This window comes from Tyto alba, unplaced genomic scaffold, assembly GCF_018691265.1.
Source record: "Tyto alba isolate M040663 unplaced genomic scaffold, T.alba_DEE_v4.0 Super-Scaffold_48, whole genome shotgun sequence".
In the NCBI taxonomy this organism is placed as follows: Eukaryota; Metazoa; Chordata; class Aves; order Strigiformes; family Tytonidae; genus Tyto; species Tyto alba.
This window is the reverse complement of record NW_024881324.1, coordinates 14,192,649-14,215,232: the sequence shown is the minus strand read 5'-3', so window position 1 is coordinate 14,215,232 and position 22,584 is coordinate 14,192,649. Positions and strand designations below refer to the sequence as shown.

Here is a 22,584-nt window from a genome sequence, read left to right as displayed (position 1 = left end):
TTTCTCTAAACAGGTCAGAGTTTTCCCCCGTTTACAAGCTTTTGACAAAGTCCCATCTTGCCTTAAAAAGCGAGCAATAGCGAGAAACAAGGAAAAAGCTGTTTGTAACCAGTAACCTGCATATGATCCTGGTCCACCAGTAAACGTTGCTTTTTGGCATACAAATAAAAGTTAAATATCTCTTTCTAATTTTTCAAATGCCAGGTTCAGCACTGTCATGGATCAGGGTTACTTTTCCAAAACCTCCAGTGCTCTACAGGAGCCAGATTGCCACAGATGACAACATCCACAGAAGTCATGGCAGGCTTGGCAAATTGCCCCCACCACCGTAACAGGACAGATAGCAAATACAATTATGTTGTTTGTGTAACACAAACAATTATATCAGCAATCTTATACCATAAGCTTTTTGTATTAATACACATTTACAGGAAATAAATTGTTTGCAAGCCACACATTGGCATTCACTTATTGTGACTCAAGAGCTCTGGGATAAAAAACAGTTAATTAAAAAAAATATACACAACAAAAAGGGAAAAGGAGAGAAGACAGTCAAGAAATTCTAACAAAAATCTTATGCCCTGTATGTGATAAATTAAATAAAAACTCACTGGCTTTCAGAGAAAGAAGGGAAGAAGGGGAATCAGAACTCGGACATTCAAAGGGTCCACTTGTAAATTCATCTGCCCAGATCTAAAGCTGCCCTTTGCTAACATCTGTGTGAATAGATGACCAATCGAGCAAATAACTTTAAAACACTTTGCACTTCAAGTAGCTTGGATGTCTTGGTTCCGATCTCTCTGTTCATAGTTCAATGAATAATGGAGGGTACAAGCCCACACATTCATAATTGCCTCAACTAAAATGGAAACTGTGTGCAGGTCTGGCTGAAATCCTGTATTTTGAGACTGCTTGCAAATGAATTTTACTCCCAGTTTACTGCCGATGTGTTCAGCTCACACAAGCAGATCTGAGTCTCCTACAAGGACTGGGCTATGCAATCGTTCAATGGCAAAAAGGCACATCCTGCTCACACTTCATTAGGTGCCTACTCCCAATAATTATACTAGAAACTATATGGAAACTACAGGAAGTCATCTTGCTACTCACAAGCTACTCACTTTTGGTAAATTGCAGTTCACATAATTCACTAGAGGAAAGCACACATTCAAACACGTATAAAGAATAATTTGTTCCCTGGGTGAGGGCAGAGTAACAACACTGGAGAGCAGCAAAACGTAGCAATGAAATAGTTAAACACAGGAGCTGGGGCACGTGGAAAACAAGAACCACATTTAAAGCTGTGCTGAGAACCAAGTGTGAAAATAGCTGTTTCTGTTGCATGCTTTGTGTCTCCAGGGGTTTCTGCAGAAACACTGTACAGTGCAAGATAATCTTCTTCACGCTGTCTAATAGTTTCTAGGGACCATCATCATTTTCTCTCCACCAGCACAATCTTCTTGAGGAGGTGGAAGGACTTGCATAATTTGCTGGCAAAGTCCAAACTCCTTATCAAGTCCTAAGCACCTCTAAGGACTTGTGGGTTTGCTCTCCAGTTCCTCAGGTTCCTGCATGGTGGGACAGGACTACAGAAATCAAAGCAGAACTGGCATTTTCTAGAATTCACAAGAGTTACATATAACATTGAATGAAATTAGATATACAGTTGGGAACAGTAGTATGGCACCATGGTTACAGCACAATTTTTTCATATGATATGGATAAAAATTGCCCTTGAGAGGTGCTAAGTGGTCAAATGGAAGACAAAGCAGCAGTGCATTTTTAATTTCAAACTGCTGTTTTCCTTTGGGGTAGGCGTGAAGCCTCCTCTACAACTTGAGAGATTTTCTTAGTTCACAAGGGATCATAGTCTAAACATGTCTTCTGTCTCATCAGTGCTATAATGCATATATCTAAGACATTGCTATGGATAACATATAGGAGAAAGGAGGTAATTACACTATTAATTCAAGCTTCACATAGCAGGCTGCGCTGAATTTAGCGCCTTTTCACAGAAAGATAGGAAGGGGACTGAACACACACATTAATAAAATCAGAGCCATCCCACTTACCCTGAGGATGAACTGAAATACACTCTGAACACGGCACATCTAGCACATTCAAAGCTATCTGCAGACACATTAACTTTAGTCTAGTGGAAGATGTTACTAATTAGTTGAATCCCTGAGATCCCTTAGGAAACATCCGCACATTCCCAGCAATCTATAAACTAACAAGTGCTTTGAGAGGGAGGAGAGGGCAAAAAGAAAAGACCCAAAACCCACTGTACCTGAGCATCTAACTTTGCCTTCATGATGAGGGAGTCCCACCGCAAGGACAGCTCAGCCTTCAGCAAGTGGCCGTGAGATCCGGCTACTTAGACATGACTGATTATACTTTCAGATTGGTGGGTTTTTTGTTTTGGGTTTTTTTTTTTTTGATTGTTTGAATGCCAGAATTACCCTCTTAGCAGAGGCAGTGTCAAACCAGAAATTCTGTGTTATCAGTGGGAATTTAAATGGGGCTTTTCCTCTCTTTACACTGTAAGTTTTTTAACTTTTTTTTTTTTTCCCTGAGAATCATCATCTGCCACTTACACCAGCTTCCTCTGACAAACCACTACCAAGAGCCTTAAGTCTTGGCAGTCTGTAAACCAGCTAAGTGTTACAGCTAATTAAGCTCCAAACCAGTGTGCTATGGAAAAGAAGGTATTTCAAAAGAATAAAAAAACCTGGATTCATCACATACCCTGTTGTAATAATGATGGGCCAGCAACAAGAAGTGAGAGCAACATGCAACATCCTCTTGTGGGACTACTATCAAGAGATGCCTGCACTGCAGATTCTTGAACTCACCTGGAAGAACTTGGTGAAGAGAAGGGAAGTCTCAAGAAGACTGTGTGCAGGAGAAAAAAGTAATTTAAATATCAACATGAGTTAGTCTTGTACTCTTACTGTATCTGCAGGGATACAAGCTGAGAGTAAGAAGCCTTCTGGACACTGTTACTGATTTCAAGAAACACACAAGCAGATCAGATGTTAACATTTACTTTTATTTATTAAAAAATTGTAGAATGTATTAAATACAAACATTTGGAAAAAGCAATCAAGGCTTTGCTAAGATGCCCAGGAAGAGGAAGACAGAGAATCAAGAAGCTTACCAGGTTTAGAGTTTTTAAACTAGCTGAAGTAATTACCATAATTTTTCACTGACTTCTTTATAGGCAGTGGCCATTATAGCAACCAATGTTATTACTGTCTTTTTTAAAAAACAGAGATATGATTTGCCATATCTTCCCACTCAACCACAAAATGTAAGGAAGCAACTCTTTCCAGGTTAAAAATCAGGGTAATAAATACTAATGCATTTACCCATTACCTACATTGTATAACACTAAACATTTGCTTATAATCACACATGGATATCAAGTTTAGCCTCAAAAAAAAATCAGTTATACATTTCAAATCTGGATATCCAATAAGGTGTTATAAACTTTATACATTTTTTCAGTAAACATCAAAATGAGGACAGTGCTTTGAAGTACAGAAACAAAATAACTGAATGCATCGTCTACACTATAAAGGCCAACTACTAAGAGGTGGACTGGGGTCTAGTCATGTTCCAGATAGCTGGAAAGTCCTACAAACTGCCACTAAAAGGGTGGTTGGAAGACAAATCATGTCACATTCTCAGTCTGTGTTAGCTCCTCTCCCTTTCTAAAAGGCCAAAGGTGAGACCTGTAGCTCCTACTCTCTCTTCTGCACCTTGTGGTAATGAAGGAGTAAGTGATCATTCTGCTCTCTACGTGAACAAACCAGATTCAAGTTTTCTTAGACTCCTGTTGCTCTTTTACCACTCTTAAATGCAGTATGCAGTGCACACGGACGACTAAACATGGTGTAGAAGCAAGAGACTACAGAAAATACCTCTCCTGGCTTTTAAGGAGAAAGAAGCACTTCCACTTGCTGACAATATGGCACTTCCTCCGTCTTTCTGCTTTACCCTGTGTCTGCTTTTGAGCTGCAGCATAACACACACTGACGTGGCCATATGGCCCTAAGCTCGAATTCAGTCCCAAATAAATGCTGTTTGTGGGACTGACCCTTTGGGGATAACCAAACCATTAAAAAAATCCTGTACAGAATAATCTTGGACACACGAACATTAACAGCTATCTCCCATTCTGCCTTGTATTTGTCAGAACAGAAAAAAAATGAATTGCCAACTTACCAGCACTCACAGGGTTACTACTGCAAGGATGAGAGTGCCAGAAGTATTATGGGATACATAGTGTTGGCGGTCAGCTACAGGATGGACGAGGTACCTGCAAAAGCATAGGCTGAACGCTGCTGGCAACGCTGCCCTTTGGGGCCAGGCTGAAGGTGCACTACGTATCCTATTCCGAGGAGAGGGTTGAGCAAATGGACCGGCATCCTGAACGTGTGTCAGACCCTGTCACCAAGGACAGCCTTTGACAATTAGCACAGCTGCCCTCAGAGCACAGAGGGGACTGCCAGCATGGGCACTGCTGTGCTGGAACTCCTAAACAGCTAATTATTTGCAGATCGACATCTTTAAGAAGAGCTGAATACTTCTCTTACCAGGCAAACACAGAGCAGTTGATAGATATACTAAACAGGCAGTGGTTCATTTACCTACAAGCTTGAAAACAAAGTCAATTCCAGCACCTTTCCCAAATCCAATAGCATCCCTTACTGCTGGACAGACATGATTATCCTGCTCTTGCCATGGTCAGTACACTTAAAGCACTTAGTGCAATGAGAACCCTGATGCAGCCTTGGATTCAGATGAAACGGTCAGGGCAGTTCCACCCCATTCCCTTTTTTCCTTTTTGGCAGTTATTGATAGGCAGAGATAGATCCAAATTTCACAAGCCATAACATATATTTTTTGAAGATCCTTAACAACAGATATTTAACAGCCAGAGCTTACTTGACCCCAAAAGCCTTGCTCCCATCCAAAGAATTCACTGCCACCCAAAGCAAGCAGGAAATCACATGAAGAGGAATTTTGTGAAGGGGTAAGAGGTCAGTGTGCTGAAGAAATTGAGAAAGACAACAGTCTGTTTAGTATGCTGACCGCTTCCTCCTCAATGCTCGGCTTTTAGCATGAGGTACACCACTTTTAAACAGATGAGCGGTTTGCTTTTGGTTTTCTATCCTGGCTGTTTGGGAGGTATTTTTTATTTTCTGGAATCTTCAAGAAAAATAGGCCTTCCATCCTCCGAGTCAGAGACAAGAAACCATGACCTTGGCATCAGTGCCACCCCCCATTACACTGTCAGAAATCAGTACACTGCCCAGCATCCCTGGTGACATATTTGAAGTTACGCTTTTAGAACAGACTTGAGCCAGGCAATGGCTCTATTCCAGAAACACACAATGTTACCAAGAGCAGCGTATGGCCCCTAGTTTTAACCTAGTTTAAAAATATTTTACAAATGCATTCCTACAAATCTGATCACAGCAAAATATATAGTGGTTTTAAAATGGCAGGAAGTTGAATTCAAACAACTCAATTCTTAAACCAGTGAGAAATATGGGCAATTTTAAAAGAAAACAATAAACTTCTCAAATACAGACATTTGTGAAATACACATGCACGCACACACTCTCTCACACCCACCCACCCACTTACTTCAACTCAGTGTCAAATTAAGATTACACAAGGCAATTTTCAAGGTTGCATTTACAACCACAATGACAAGAACAGCATTTTTGAGGTAGCTGAAGTCAAAGAGCAAACCACAGCACAAGCAAAGAAACAGGTGCTCGCACTCACACCGAGCCCACTCTTTGGAGACACGTTATCGCGTGCGCAGGGGCGTGTGTTGGAGTGGCACGTGTTCCACGGGGAATGAAGTCCAGCCGCGCTGGAGACCTGATACACTACTCTCCAGAAAAGCTGATGTTGGGAGACCAGATGCACAATCAAGGGACCACGGCTTAAATCACTGCACATCAGCTGAGCTGTGGTAACAGTCTCGGTGCTCTCAGTCTGCGGCAGTTCTACCGACAGCTCCGTCTCACGTGCACTGAAGCAAATAAATACAACTGTGGCAGTTGAAGATGTTATTACTCAGAGCTGTCTGTCCCACTTCTCTCCTAGATGCTACTGTTGGTAGAAAGGTACATGTACCCATACCTCGCCTGCTCCAGTTTGCAGCCTAGCATTCAAGCTCAAGCCACCTCCACGGTGTTAGCTGCCAATGGACTGTGAACAGGAGCAGCAGAGACACAGACCTGAGTCCCCTTCTTCAGGTGCAATAACATCTTTGCCACATGAATAGTGCAGAGATGTCAAACTGCCACAGCTTGAATCACCAGACTTCGTCTCTCAGAGCCCTTTGCTAGCCTACAACGAAAGGAGTTGAGCTAACCTCACAGCAAATGCCACGCAACGTGGGCAAAAGGGGATAATAGCTGTGGCTGGCTGACAAACTGGCTCAGCCACAGGAATTGGATCATGTCTCTGGGCACACAGAGAGCTTGATCCTGCCCAAATTATGAAACTGCGTGAAACACACTCATACACACACACATAATGTAGTATTTTCAACAAGAAGCTTTCTACAAATCAACTGTTTGCATGATTACTGCTGAGAGTCTTGAAGATGGGATGGAAATTATGGCAAGATGTTTTTCAAACGTAGAAAGAAAAAAAATCAACCTCCTACGACTAGGTCTCTGTTGTGTAGTTGCTGTATGAGAGAGATGGCACAGATGAGAAGTTGTTATTCCACTGTCTTCCTCCAGTATTCTGCTGCAACTCTGCCTGCTCTTTATATTTACTCAGAAGATTTTTGGCTTCTTGCAGATCCTGAGAAGAGTTTTCCCCATATTCTTCTTTCAGCCACTGCCTGAACTGCAGAAATTGAACATACATATAAAATAGGATGAAACAATAACATGAGATTGATGCAGAATACTCCCTCTTGTCGTACAGAACTTCAAGAGCCTTTAAGAACACAAGAAGTTTGAAGAAAAGTGCTCCAAATACTGCATGTCCTTCAATAGCAGCACAGAATGCATAGGCACAAGAATACACATTTGAACTCACCGAGATCCCTTACATCCCCCAAAATGACACACTTGCATAACAGCTTGGTTGACTGGAGTAACACAGAGTAAGGAACACCCACTGGGCAAAGACATTCTGGACTTAAAAGCATCCTCCTCCCACTGCATATTCAAACACTAAGATGAACTAGCGTGGAAGCTAATACGATCGGCCAGCTTGCCCAACTCACAACAGGCTGCAGGAAGGTTCAAGATCAGAAAGTGAACCACTCATACAGGTGTTTTTTTATCCTGAGCCCACAAACACCAGTAGCTAAAAATATACTGCAGACATCAGGAAAGGTATCTTCTAGGAACATAAAGTCCAGGAGCTTTAAAAGCTATAGAATAGGACCCTATATGTCACTGACAGTAATCTGAATATGGTACATGGTAACAGATGAACCAGGTCCAGCTGAAGGTCAGTCCATCTCTGTGTCTGGGTATGAGAGCAGCCAGATGTAAACATCAAGGAAGGAATTGGGCAATGGCAGGGCAATAATGCTGGGACCTTTTCCCTGGTCATTGCCTCAGCTTCCAGCAATTTTCAGCTCAGATACTTTTGGAGGCTGTGTTCGATAGCAACAAATGAATTTTTCTGCCACGAGATCGCTTTTTGAATCCACAAATTTTTACCACAAGATGTCTTGATGCCAATGAGCTCTATAAGTACACATCGTGTAAAATTCCTTCCTTTTCCTTGACTGGGACCTTCTAATTGATGGATCCACCTCACATAACAGGGAAGAGTGGAAATCACACCCGTTCACTTTCTCTATTCCACTCAGCTTTATAGACCTTTATAAAGGTTCCTTCTCTGTCATTTCTACACCAGCTGAATAATTTGAGTCCACTCAGTCATTCTTGACAATCTTTTTGCTCTTCTCTGCAGAAGCAGCAAGTAGACACAAACCCCAACCATTCTGTCCCAGTGGGAATAATCTCCATTTTTCAAGACTTAACTTTCATAGCTTTGCTCTGTTTGGGATTCATGGACAGCTTTATCCATAAAGATCATTTACTAGGATGTTGGGAGACGAGACCTCAACATAGTTACTCCCTCCTCTTCCTAAAAGATCGTAAGATTCTGAGTCAAATCTGAAGCCTTAGGGCTATCATGTGGAAGTTTGGAATTGGTGCAAACCATGTTGTGACCTTAGTGACTAAACCCCTTCCTGTAAGACCAAGATTGAGAGGAACCCTTTCCAGAAACCCCACAGGATACCACCCTACAGTGGCACAGCAGAACACCCATGCTGCTGAAATCAGAAAAAAGTTCACACCCTTGGCAGATGGCATTATTCCACTGAAATCAGGTGTGTAAACAGACACCTGCTAAGGATGTGGTTGCTGTTAAGAGACAGTAGGAAACTACAGCCCAGCCAGTGACTACAGGTGGATATTTCTTTTTGCAACCTACTGCCTCCCCCTCAGTGAAAAAAGGCAGAATGTGCCGTCCATGGTGGATGAAAAAAGAGAGACGTTACTGTCTTTATCAGGCTATTTGCATATAGCCTTAATTGTCATTGCTGTTAGCCCAGACCAATTAGAGTAGAAATGACTGTAAGGGAGGAAGGAGACAAGTCTGGAAAGTCCCCCTCTGACTTTTGTCTCTTAAAAATCAGTTACTCTACCCTTTACACCAGTTCCAAACGATCCAGGAAACATTCAGTTAAGTATTAAAAAAACACAAATATTTACAGTTGAAAACTGCATCATGCAAAAGAAATGGTAATTTCTGAACTCTGAGCTTTCTGCAGCAGAATGACAGGGATGGAATTGAAAAAAAACAACATCCTTTGCCTCATATTTTGCTTTCCAATTATGGTTTGCCTCTGTTGTTGTTGATTTCTTAATAAGAACAATCAGCACAAAAGCCCAGAGAACAGCAACATGCTGAGCAATGGAAAACAGAGCTGACGGCTAGAGTAGGTTGTTAACATAAGTGGAAGTCACTAATCACCCACAGGGAGCAAGTCTTTTGCGTGGGATGGGGTTTTTTAGGGGTAAGAAACTAATTTTTGTTTTATGAAAACCACTTTGCAGCCTTACTGTTCCCTTAATTCTTCTAGGTGTACAAAGCCTTCAAAGGTTAAGAAGAAAAAAAGGGTTATATTTCAGACTGTTCTACACATCAGAAAATTTATTAAGTCTCAGCCACAGAAGGTGGGGGGAACATGACATGTAAGTCATAATGAGAACCTAGTTTAACTCCTGGATAGCAAAGATTTATGATTATGATTTCTTTCTTGCTTACTATTCCAAATGAACGTGTTGGGGGGAAACCCGCTATTTTTACACAACTCGTACTTATAGGTTGTTCTTTCTGCTGCATTCTGAGCAACTCACTCTTTAGTTTTCTGCCCTCTAAATGTGTCAGGCTTGTATTGTATCTTCGCACACATGAAGCAATCACTGGATTGAGAGCACAGCCGGACAGGAGGTATTTAGATGCTGTGCTTCACCTCTTCTCCCATCCAGGATTCCCTGATACCTTCAGTTCTATCCACACCTCCCCAGTGGAGCAGGCTTGGCCAAGAAGCCACTCCCTCAAAGCAAAAACAGGGAGTCAGAGAAATCACCCACACCTCAAAATAATGAGAAGTCGCCCATGATCTGAGACCTGGGGTTGTGTTTCACAGCTCATTTGTCTGTAGTTAATTTACCTGATCAACATCATGTTTTTCAAAGTCCTGTAGCTGCCTCTGGAAGCCCATGTTAGGATTGGCACAGGATCTCGCTGCACGGACAACAGACAGTGCATCTTCCCAACCAAAGTCTGTGATGGTCATGATGTAGGCAACCACCAGTGTTACACTCCTGGAGACACCTGCAAGGCTGCATGAAAAAGGAGGTACAATAAATTGAAGTAGTGCTGTACTTCATCTATCACCCTTGAAAGCATCACTTCCCAACATCACAGCAGATTGGTGTGTTGCATACCACCAGGAAGAAATATTACAATATTTGAATTAAAATGTTTTGGTGCTGCTTTTTCAAATGCATCGGAACAAATCTGCGACAAGATTAAGAAAGTGGGTTCTGAGTGGTAATTCATATGAGACTGGAAAGGAAGAAAGTGTTAAAACTTCACAAAACCAGGGGACAGTGCACATGTTCTAAGTTAGATCTGTTTTTTAATAAGCTAGAAATAAGCCACACACTTTCTTATGCCTATATAGATAAGAGCAGTGAAACAAGACCATTCCCTCTCCATCTTTAACAAAGGCTTCAATTTCATGGGGCCAAAATGAACTTTAACTGTACTGTTAAAGTACTTATGTCTGGTTGCTTGAGCTCTTTTCCTCCTTCTGCTATCCATGCACTGAGCAACTTCAACTCTCAAGGCTCCAGTTTTGCTACATGAAACACTGGGATAAAGGAAGAATCATTCACTATTACTGGTTTGACAGTGCTAGACGAAAAACTCCTAACTATCACTACTGCGAGTGTAATGAATGCGAGTTACATTTGTACGAGACTCTTTCACAGTTGGCATTTCAAGAATGTTGTATGCTTTTGAAATGCTTCACAAATTTAAATATGTGGGTTTTTTAAATTCAGACAAATTATTCCCGTTTTACATACATGGAGACTGACCAAATGACTTGTGCACAGCCCTGTCATGGGTCAGTAGCAAACTGAGGATTTGTGCTCAGGGCCTGTGTACAAGTCCAGTGTTCAAATCATGAGATGACTCTTATTCCAGATATAAACTCAGATATGCAACTTGGACATACAGCACAAACACCATAACCAATAGGAGAGAGCAAGAAAAAACCCAGGATGGGATTTCCTTTTCTATTCTCTACAGTCCCAGGAGCACCTCTCCAATCAGAGACTTGCTCTTAACAAATGTGACATTTGAATGCTTCAGCAGTTTAAAAAAAAAAAGAGAAAAACAAAAAAAAATCAATTTCTGTTCAGAGGCAAATTTTTTTTAACAACTGTGAAGCTACCAAAATAGCTGTTACAGAAATTAATCAAATTATTAGGATTATGGAAATCATCTTTAGAAAGATAGTGAGATAGTGATAAAAATAATGGGAAATAATGCATCTTAAGCCAATACGTATCTAGTCAAATCAATCCTACAAAAAGGTTTGATAAGAAGAGAAGGTCAAGAAGAATTTCTTGAGCTCCTTTTACCTCCAGGTAGCTGCCCACCCCAGTGACTCAAAAGTCCTAGCATGAGGCTTTAATAGCATTTACAAACCTGGGGCTTTGCAAATAAAGGGATAATTTCAGTCCAAGAAGATTTTGCTATAAATTGGAGATGAACACTAACTTATCATTAAAATTATGAACATCCTAATCAAAGTAGAGAAACCCTTAAGAAGGTTTTTAGCAAGTGGTATACATACCAATGAACTAGGCAGCCTTCACCTGTAAGCCGACACTCATGGATAAATTTGATGCTCTCTCTGAAATGCCTTGCCCTGAAAACAGAAGCAGAAAGAGAATAAAGAAAGTGCTCTATTTAGTAAAATCACTACTTAGAAAGAGAGAAATGTATCCGAAAGCTCATTTAACACTGTTTCTAGAGGTTAGAACTGAATACATGCCTTACAAGGTAAAAGGTAGTGTCTGCCACAATACTCACTAGCATAGTTACTCTCCACTCTACCTGAAGAAGAAACTGGTATCTTAGGTACTACAGTGTGACAAACATTAACAAATGCTTTATTCTGATGACTGTCAAGTCTGTATTTCAGTTTGTGTTCTATTCTTCTTTAAACTAGTGACTAGACTCACATGTCCTCGCATATGCTCAGATGTCAGATGAGGCTCAGCAAAACTACATGAACAGTTCTCAAGCTATACTGTCTCTCACAGAGGCATCCCCTACCTGCTACCTAAAATTACACTTCACTTTGACTTCACTTCCTCCTTCAAACCATGTACTAGGACACATCTAAATGTTATGACTTTCTTCTTTGCAACATGAAATCTCTACCTTTTCTCCTTGAAAGGACTCCTTCTCCTATGAAAAAAATCTCAGTTGAAGCCCCAGCTTCCTTGGCTTCTTCCAGTCTCCCTCCCTCAGACTGCAGTACCCCATCTGCCTGCCCTTATTCAGGGTGTCAGCCAAGCCCTGCCTACAGCCTACCTTTTTTAAAGCAGTGGAGGAAAAAATGTGGAGACAACAAAGACTCAGTTTACAAACCCTACAGTTTGTATTTGCACTATCCTTTACACATGTCTTTTCATTTTAAGTGGGGCAAACCTGAAGGAAAGTCACTGGGCAGCTGTCATCATCTCAGTAAACCTGCATCATCACCTCCTTGCATCCCAGTCCTATGATGCTCACCCTGCCTCTGCCTTTCAAACTGCAAAGCCTTTGGGGCTGCCTGCAATTTATCACAGGTGCAAGCAACACCTTTTAGTTCAACAGAGCTGGAGTTCACTGTGGCCTTTGAGTGCTCTTGCATTTTAAGCTTACAAGCGGTAGCAGCGTGTGCAACACGCAGAGGAAAGAGCTTAGGGGGCAGTCAGTACCAGGCTTATTGGCAAAGACAAACCTGAAAGCACACTGCGCTCAATACCCATGAAACACAACGTCCTGTATTCAAGATGTTTCCCCTCTCAGGGTGAATATTATACCACAAGGGTAAAAGAAAAAACCTCAGCCCAGCACCAACAGCCACACAAAAATCAGGAATACCCACATAAAAGGAAGCTTCCTTTCCTGCCCTACAGTGCAGCTGCTGATACTATAAACGCTCAAGAGCTGGAGGAGGCCAACAGTGATGCAATAGAGCAACAGTGCTTGTGGAACTTGCAAGGGCAAAGATGCCTAAGCTGAAATAGCCAGAAAGAGGGATCCCAAATCCCAGGACTCCCTTTCCAAGGCAGTTGTTGCATCACTGGATACAACACGGATAACAACAGCTGCAGAAGACTTGAGTGACATTTGGAAAATTTCAAGGCATGCTGCAAATCCAAGCTTTAGGATGGCATGTCAACTCAGGATTTCATGTTTCTCAAGAAACCGATCAAGTTATGTGGGATAAATGAAGAAGAGGGATGAAGCCTTACAAATGCATTTGATCTCAGACTGCCACTCCAAAACATTTTCACTGGCTGAATTCTAACAAATTATGATGCTCAGGTCTGCCCAAGGGGCACAAGCAGCTTCACGTAAATGAACTCAGAAGACAAATGAGATGTTGGACTGCGTGCAAGAGGCATTGCTATTGCACAGTGAAGGAGCACTTATCTGAGATTGAACAGATTCAGTCAGATGAAACTTGTTAGCTCTGGATCGACAACATCCCAATCTCTTCATACACCCATCTTTTCTCTTTCTCTCTAAAAATCTGGCCAACAGCGCACCTCCAAGCACCAGTGAATTCACTTCAATGGTCTAGCACAAGTTTGGGTTAAACACTTCAATGCTTTGGTTTAAAAAAAATCTATGAATGAGCATAACACCTTTGCAAGGTACTAAATATAGCTAGCAGTGAACTCCATTCAGTTTTATTCACCCCTCCCTATTGCTGACATTCAGTGTGCTGGAATGTTGTCAAGTGGTTATAGGCATTCATGAAATTGAGAAGAGAAATAGCCAAGCTTAGAATTAGTACTGTTCTATAGAACAGTGCCCCTCCTCATCTTGAGGCAGAGAAAAGGATAAATGTATTCAACAACCCTATGGTATCGGGGTGGTCTCTGCTGGCTCCAGCAGACACAATTGGCTAAACTCATTTTCAAAGTTTTGGTACAAACCACATCTACACGAAAACTAATACTGAGGACCAGTTAGCTGTGTGGCAAGTGCCAGACACAAAGAATGGCAAGTCTTACATTAACCACAAAACAGTTGATTATCATCTGTAACAGGAAAGCACTTGACAAATGTGTTGATCTGCAGCCTATTTGTTGGACTGAACAGTTACTTCAGGACAATTTATTACACAATATCTGGCTTTTACATCTCCCAGCTTAAATCTGGGTCCTGAACAGCATCATCTTCACAGTGGGAAAACACCACAGGAAGAACCACCAGTACAGTGCCCCTACCAGCATGTTGTAAAAGTTATCTAAACTTACGCATTAGCAAGCTGGATAATCCAAAACTAGGCTGAGGGCAGAGTTACACCACCAGATTTACGTATTCATTTGTTGCTATTCAGACTTCCACAAATATTATAAAGGTTAAAAAGAAAGCATCCAAATCAGAAAGGAAGCAGCATCTTGATGTTTGTTTCCCTTGGCAATGTAAGCGCAACAAAGAACCACCTAAATTTCCTTTCTAAATAGGTTGTCTGGCTTCTATATTATTTGCCCGAACAGCCTGACCGCTGGAGGTTAGTTCCTTAGAAACACGTAGCCTAAGACAATTAGCTGGAACAGGACAGGAAGGGAAGGTTTGATTTCTATAGAATTAACATTTTAGCAACAGGTTCTATAGATGATGACATATCTGGAGAAGTCAATGGCCCAAGGTAAAATTCTCACAGTCCAGGGAAAACACTCATTTAACACCTAGGAAGCACCTCAAGTCTCAAAACCAACTACTTGATTCCTGTGCTTGGTAAAGGCAGAACACAGGAGTAGAAGCAAGCTTTTGAGACTTTTTTAGGGAACACCCGCATGTTAATAGGGGAGTCCCTGCTGTATTTCCCTGATAATTCATTCCTCTGAGGAAGGGAGCTCCACTCAAGAAGCTTACTAGGAGTAAATATGCATTACACAGAAGAAACCAGAAGTTTCCCCTCACAAAAACTGAGCTGAAGTGAATTAAGAGCTCAGTCCCAAAATTCAGTGAGTAAAGCCTCTCAGTTGAACCTTACCAACCTGTCAGCAGTTGCAAAGTAGCAGCAAAAAAGCTTCTGACAAACTTGCCATTGGGAGAGACAGACAAGCCAGCAGGGTGTATCTGGTCAGTTGTGCCTGTCAACCATTCCTAGGAAAACACAGTGACCTGCAATACAGGATGCTGCTTTTTTTTCCTTCCTCTAACACCACCAGGATCCCTCTTTTGAAAAGAGGGTAGATACACAAAGATGTGGCAGAGGGACCAACTCCCTTTCTTGTTCCCCAGCTATCCCTCCCTCCGCAGAGGGCACAGGCAGTACGGGTAACCGCTCCTAGGTAAGACTCTGTCAAATCCTCACAGACTGAACAGAGACAGCTGCCTCTTGCTTTCAGAAGACTGCATGTGCAAAGCAAGCAACACTGCTATTTGTAAGCATCACCATTTGATTTTATTTGAAGATCTGGACTGTATAAAGCAAAAAAGAAAAATCGGTTACTCATCAAGTTTTATTTTAAGTGAGAAAATGTATCAGTATTAGAAGTAATGACGTTTGCTTGCAACCACCTGATACCAAAGCAAGTATTTTAGATGCCTGCAGCATAACAGAAACAATACTCATGCAAATATTGTATCTTCTTACTGAAGCTTTAAGAGCTTTGGTACGGTGCCAGACAGCTCAAGTGTTGGAGGTGGTTTTTCAGTATAACTCTTATTATTTAACAGTGAAGGAGGAGCTGAATTGTACATAGATTAACGTTCTTCACAACTGCTGTACTTTCTACTTCCATTCCCAATTGATCCAGATCTCTATTAACAGAGGAAGCAGATTTGCCAAACGTTTTCAGAAATGTTACAGATCTCAGAATACCAACAAACACTTAATATGACAACATGTGAATGCTTCCCTCTAATTTCATATCTTTTTTCCTTCCTAAAAGGATGATTTTTTTTTTTACATTTATTTACTTTTATTTATCTTAAGTATTAAGGCCACAGAAGCTGTCCATGACAAAGGCAGTTAGCTGTCTGCCTTCTCATTACAGACCTGTCTTGAAATTTAGGGGCTTGGGGTGTTTCTTGTTGTGGGTTAGGGGTTGTGTGTATGGTGTGGTGATTTTGCTGTTTTTTGGTTTTGTTTGTTTTTTGGGTTTTTTTGTTTGTTTGTTTGTTTGTTTTGTTTGTTTGTTTGTTTTGAGTTTGGTTTTTTTGTTTGGTTGGTTGTTTTTTGTTGTTTTTTTTTTTTTTCCCCCTAAAATCACAACAGAAATGCAGAATGAAAAAAGAGATCACCACACATCAAATGCCACGCTGGAATCTTTCTAGGGTATGAGAAACACAGATTCTAAAAATATCCCCGAAAGCATGAGCCGGAATATTGCTGCGATGTGAGAGAAAAGCAGTGCTGCATTTCCTTCCGTACCTACCAGGCCTCTTTCAACTACTTGTTTCTCTACAAAACTTGGTAGCAGGATGTGGCTGAAACCCCCCTCACCTCTCCCCAACATAAACAGTGAGCTCTGGAAGAAAGAGTTGGTCACCATCCAAGTTCTCTTACAAAACCTGTTTTGATTTCTCTTTGGAATCAACACTTGCTATGCTCAATTGTTCAAAACATTAAAACCAAGGGCAAGTCAATTAGCGTTTCATGAATGTTAGTGGAGATGAGAAAGAGCGAGGCTGGGACACCCTAGTTTCAGTACATACATCCTCGAGGCAAAAGTCACCACAGGGCAGAAACTCCCTGCCATGCCAGCCTACTACTCAGAGCAGGAGGGCCTTCTGAGGCGGGTTCAAGAAATCCAGAGCACATAATGGTTTCAAGAAATGGATTCAAGAAATCCAGTAGCAGGGGTAGTTTGCACACTGGGACTTTATCCTGAAGGCCCACTGTGAGGAATGTATTTCAACCCCTGAAGCACCAGGCTTCACACCTCTTTCAAATATTTTCTTTTTGTTAATGGCTAGAGATAGTGCTAACAAAAAATCACAGCCAAGCAAAAAGATTTACAACAATGGCTAGAATAAACAGGGACTAAATTAGGAGCAGACTCACTAAGGAATTCCTGAAGTTTAAGGCCACAAATGAACAGTGTTTACATACTGACCCTCCTACAGACCCTCACATACAAAAAAAAAGCAGGGTCTGACTCAAAGCTGCTGAAATAAAGTGTTACTGTGTTTTCTTAACAGATTAAAACCCACATTTGTGTAATACTTGTGAGAGATCAGAATCAGATCTTTCAGCTCATTGTAGAATAGGCATCACGGCACTGAGGGATTTCTGGGGTTTTTTGGTTTATTTTTAAAGAAAACTTACAAGTTCTGCGAGGGTGAGTCAGCAGCAGGAATGCACAGATACTTCACTCCCTGTGTAAAGAAGCAAAAAGGAATGAGAAGAAAATATCCAAGTTAAATACATTTATCTATCACTGTGCAAGTCCTGCTCTAGACTGGTGCAGTTTTATTGCCTTTGAGAAAGGCACACCATTATTCAGACAAGCAGAGATCACCTCTATGCAGCCAGATTTTAAAGCACTGTTTTCACATCTGCTTTGTTGCTAAGACACCAGCACATAGCTTAGTCATGCTTATCCCAAGGCCCAGTAGCAAGCTTTTTAAAGTAGAAGCATCATTGCTAAAAAGGTGTAAACCCTTTTTTAAAAATCTCATTCTTCTTACATTTCTGGAAAAACTAAGTTGCACTTTCTCCTGCTCTTCCCTTTCTCTGAGCAGATGCTACAACCTAAAATTGCAATACGCCATTTATTTTGATCCCATGCCATCATTTTTCTTTACCTAGTTGATAAACCAAGCAAAATGCATTTCAGAGAAGAAACATGGTTGTGGTATGGGTTTTGTTTATTTTTTGGAAACTTCAAGGGGGACAACTGTAAAACTCATTCTTTTCTTCTACAAAGATAGCCTAACTTTCTTAGTCAGCTATCATCAGTTACAAGACCAATTAGGGAAGTTAAATAACCATTTCTGATGCATTAAAAATGTTACTGGGTATATTTAAAACAATACTACAATCATACATCACTGCTTTGCATTGTCAATGTTTATTTTAACTGTCATTTTATTTTCAAAGCTTGTTTTGCTCCTATGACTGTTAAGAACACTTCTGAAAGCATATTTAGCTAACTTCTGAAATAGGACTTCCAAGAATATAGGTTGCAGCTCAGACACGCAAAAACTAAATCATTCACTTTTGACTTCTCGGCTGCAGAGTTATGAATTTTTCAGTTGTACCTGTAAATATAAGGATTTACAGCAAAAGGTCCACCATAAAATGCACCTTAGTTTATCTTTCTGTAACAATGAAAACCCCTGTAATAATCCTGCATGCTCAACAACATAGACGGAAAGTCACACATTTATCTATAAGAGATCCTTTGCCAACAAGGTGAAACACAACACGCATCTACCAGGCATTTCATTTGCCAACTGGGGCGGGAGGTGAAAATTTCATTGCCCAACTGTGGCGGCTGTCCTCTGCAAGATACATGAACTTCACTGTTATGTCAGAAAGGATGTGGTGATACCTCAAGCCCTATCCACCACTTACACATGGCATCAACCATTTTCTCAACCCACCAGAACCCCTTCAGCCAGTGTCATCTCCACAGCCACACAAATCAGAGCCTGCTCTGTCCACACCATGCTTTACCAGATTTCCTCACTCTGACAGGCCATCCCCAGCATGCCACAACCAGAGCAGAGATGGTGCTGCCCATGGCCTCCTGGTTAGGGCAAGGCAGTGTCAGAGTGGGGAAGGCTCTGCAGACAGTGCTAAGCGTGGAGATGGCGACGTGGCAGTGCCTGACGAGGGAGGAGGCACCATCAGGACAGCACCAAGCCAGTGACAGCATGTGGGATTTTGCACGAGAGTTGCGTGGCAAAATGCAGCTGAGGGGAGAGAGAATGAGAACGAAGTCAGTTTGTGAGCTAAAGCGGCTTACTGCCGGAGGCAGCAGCATCAACAAGTAACAGTCCCTCCTGCCTTGTATCAGGAGAAAGGATGCCTGCTGTGGGAAATCAGGATGGCTCCGCAGCCATATGCTGATCCACAACAGCTTGCAGAGATTCATTTAGAAAGACGATGTAGCAGTAATACATATATTGATAGGCTGCTGAACCACGGATGATAATTACATTGTGACAGATTAATTACGATAATAAGCACCTTGTGTGACACATCTAAGAGGTTTATCTTGGACACCAGTATCACTTCAAGTGAGTCACTCCAGTAGAATGAGGGCCTGTGATCTGAAAGTAAATTTACATGCTATTCTTTCCCCGACACCTCTAGACAACTCCACACTACTAGCTTTGCACCATCAAGGGAAAAAAGAGGAAGAAACTTGAAGGTAGGAGATGGGTTATCTCCAGAGCGCACTATATGCCAGAAGGTTCGCTCCTCCAGCACACACTGACGCAAGATGTTCCACAGATTTCAGAAGCTATGGCACATGCTGAGTGCTTTTCACAGGCTGAGTGCAGAGGGGCTTTCAGATCATGTTCACGTTAAAAGCAGAAGTAGCACCAACGCAAGTTTAAGACCCACAATGTTCTTTTTTTGTCATGGCTGGCTAGTTGCCACTACCGCAGGCAAGCATGAAACTAGCCTATGAGAGACCACACATGGTACTGAATGGCTCATCCAGAGCCTGATCCTGGAGGTCTTCAGCTTACCAACTTCCAGTGAAGCCCACAGCACACTTCACTACTGTGGTTACAAATGCTCAACTTCAGCCTATTAGCCTTATTAATACAGCTTTCTCAGACAGGAGATGGTTAAAGTTACTGGAATTTGCTGTTTTGGCCAATGCATGTCACTTGCATGGTGTTTTTGGAAGGCTGTGGTGATGGACTCCTCCCTGTGAGGAAATAATCACACACTCAACTCAGAAATAGGTAGAGGTGGGATCTCAAAAGTACTGTGCAGTGACCTAACCCGACTCCCACAAAAATCAACAGTGAAACTCTCTGTGACTTTGACCCAAATGCAGTCTGGCCAGAGTTGGTAACCGTACCATCACGTTCTGCTTCTCTTGATTGAAAAAAAATTATTATTAATAATAATAATAACAACAACAACACCAACAACAATAACAACATTATCAAATATAATTCATCATAACTGGATACCTGAAATACAACAACACAAGATTGTATGGGGCAGGTATTCATAAATGAGTCTCGGGATTTTTTGTGTAGATACTCATGCACTGATTGCTGGAATTAGCTTTTCCTCACACATGCTGGATAGACTTCCTTTTTTAAACATACTGGCAGTAGGAAGACACTTAATTACTGAACTCTGTGACTGTTTGTTAAAAATACTACCCAGGATCATAATATTATTTGTATGTTTGCGCCCCAAGACACTGCTGTCCTTCCTGTGCACATACCCTACAGAAAACATCTAAGAACTGTCCCAAAGGGACCTTTCAAAGCAGAACAGTTTATGCCAACCGAACAAGTAAATACCTACAACATTTTAGATGGGGTACTAGCATGCAAGAAAGATAGAGGCATCACTGTTTTATTACCTAGCAGTTTGTTTGCCATTCTGAAACGGCAAAGCCTAAGACTTAAGGCGGCAACAATCCCTGAAACAGCGATTAAACCAGAGTAAGCTGAATCAAAAGATTGTTGAAGAGTCAAGCAGACCAGCTCCTAGTGAAAATTTCAACAGGCTTGAAATCAGTACCTAGTCTGCAGTTTCATTAAACTGACTTGAATCTGGCTGCAGATGCAATATCCAAAGCTGAACCAAACTGCATATTAATAAAGATGGGAAGACAAATACAAATTTGATGTCAACCCTACAGAAGTCTTTATTAATTTGCTTTTTGAATTAACACTGTTTCATTCCCTAGGAATGACGATTCTCTAAAAATTATTCAGTGGAGGAAGTACAGATCAACTCAAAACATGTACTGTACCACTTCACCTACATACACTAAATTAGGTGCTGCAGAATAGCTCCTCATCCCAAAACATGGTATTTGTTCAAAGTAAAGAGAAAAGCTTGTCATTATAAAAACTGATGAAAAGAGACATATTATCTCAAGTCCTATATGAAGTAATACATCCACTTCATTTATTGAATACTGCTGCTAATATATTGTTATTCAAACATTTCTTCAGCTGACAGCTGTGTTAGTCATGTCTTACCTCTCCAAACAAGAAGCTTTTTTCCCAGATTATTCATTTTAAAAAAGAAAAAAATCCAACCTTTTTAATTAAACAGAAGTTATGTATGCTCTCAGGCAATAAAACATTCCATGCATATGGAATGTGCACAAACCCAAGCTCCTAGGTCAATGAGATGCTGAACACAGCTTTTTTTCTGCTCATCTCAATTCTACTTTACACTTGTTACTTTTAAATCATTGCTCACTTTCCTTTCTCCAATCACCTTTACCACCAAACACCCCTACCCTCCAACACACACACTTCTCTAAACTTTTTTCCTTCCTATTCACATGATGATCCTAACTGATGCCCTCACCAAATAAAAGCAGCATTCCCGCTTCTTTTGGTGTATCTAACTTGTTAAGATTGTCCCCCAAAAATCAGTAAAATAAAATGTAATTTACTTTTTATGTTTTCTGTTTCAGCAAAGTAACCACCAAAACTAGATTTCTGTCTCTCTTAGGCCCTGAAACTAAATGCTACAGTTAAACCGATACAGTGAGAGCTAACAAAACTAGAGCAAGTATTCTGATTTCAAGATTGCCAAAGTTGAAACAAGCGAGAGTTAAGTAAAATTTCTAAAATTCACTGTTATTTGAGAAACAACGACACCACTTGCACAATTTTATCACAGATTCTAGACCAAAGTCAGTTCTGCTGCAGTGAATATCAAGGTATTAAAAATTAAAAGGTTTAGGGGCACACGTATATATGCAGAGGTGTTACACTACAGTTAATAAGGTTTTCATGGAACTGCACTCATCTTCATATTTCTATTTCAGAGGTTGATCTACTAGGATTGGAAACCAAACAGTTATCTCACATTTGGAAAAGTCAGTAAGACTATAGAACAACACCTTCTTAATCTCATTAACTTTTTAAAAAGATAATTAAATCTTTGTTATTAAATCCAATATTTCATTGAGTGCTCAGGAAACATAACAGTCCAGTTTAAGGAACATTCTCTTTCTATTCTACTTACCTATAACCTATTTTTAAATCTCCAGCTTCATTTTAACTAAACTTGTAAAAACTGGCACTTGGTTTTTTTCAGTAGAACATGTAGAATTTTGCAGTAGCAAAATGACACATCTACAAGTGCTACATGTCAAATAATGGGTCAGTGACTGAGAAAAGGATCTCCGAAGAGCATGCACAAATTTAATTGCACAATACCAAGAATAATTTCAACTCTGAACAGGGTAAGGTGCAAAAAGTATTGAGACAAATGCAGCACCTATACAGATGTTTGTTTCTTTGTAATGATCAAAGATGTTCTAAAGTCAGTAAAAATGATGCTCAGATTGATTACACCCTAAACCATACCAACATACAATTTACACATGAGAGAAAACTGTCCAGCAATTTTTATATAAAACTGAGTACTCTAGCAAAACAGTATGCATAAGAGGAAGAACTAAAAATGCTACTCATTATTTCGTGTTTAGTGGGATTTCCAAGTAATGTTTTTTACCGATATTCTTCATAACATTCTCCCAACCACTGCTGTATATACAATATTTCTGAGGTTCTAGTTAG

General features: G+C 40.8%; 1 protein-coding gene across 3 annotated transcripts in view; it reads right to left on the bottom strand.

Moving 5' to 3' along the window:
* Window positions 1-3,031: 3,031 nt before the first annotated feature.
* Window positions 3,032-22,584, bottom strand: part of DUSP22 (dual specificity phosphatase 22) — an 86,512-nt gene continuing 66,959 nt past the window's right edge. For all 3 annotated transcript variants that reach the window (XM_032991947.2, XM_042806700.1, XM_042806701.1), the window contains 4 exons: window positions 17,159-17,208; window positions 11,444-11,518; window positions 9,746-9,917; window positions 3,032-6,885 (listed from right to left, as the gene is read on the bottom strand). In XM_032991947.2, the coding sequence (XP_032847838.1) occupies window positions 6,700-6,885; window positions 9,746-9,917; window positions 11,444-11,518; window positions 17,159-17,208 (483 nt within the window). In that variant the 3' untranslated portion in view covers window positions 3,032-6,699. The remainder of the gene's footprint in view (window positions 6,886-9,745; window positions 9,918-11,443; window positions 11,519-17,158; window positions 17,209-22,584) is intronic.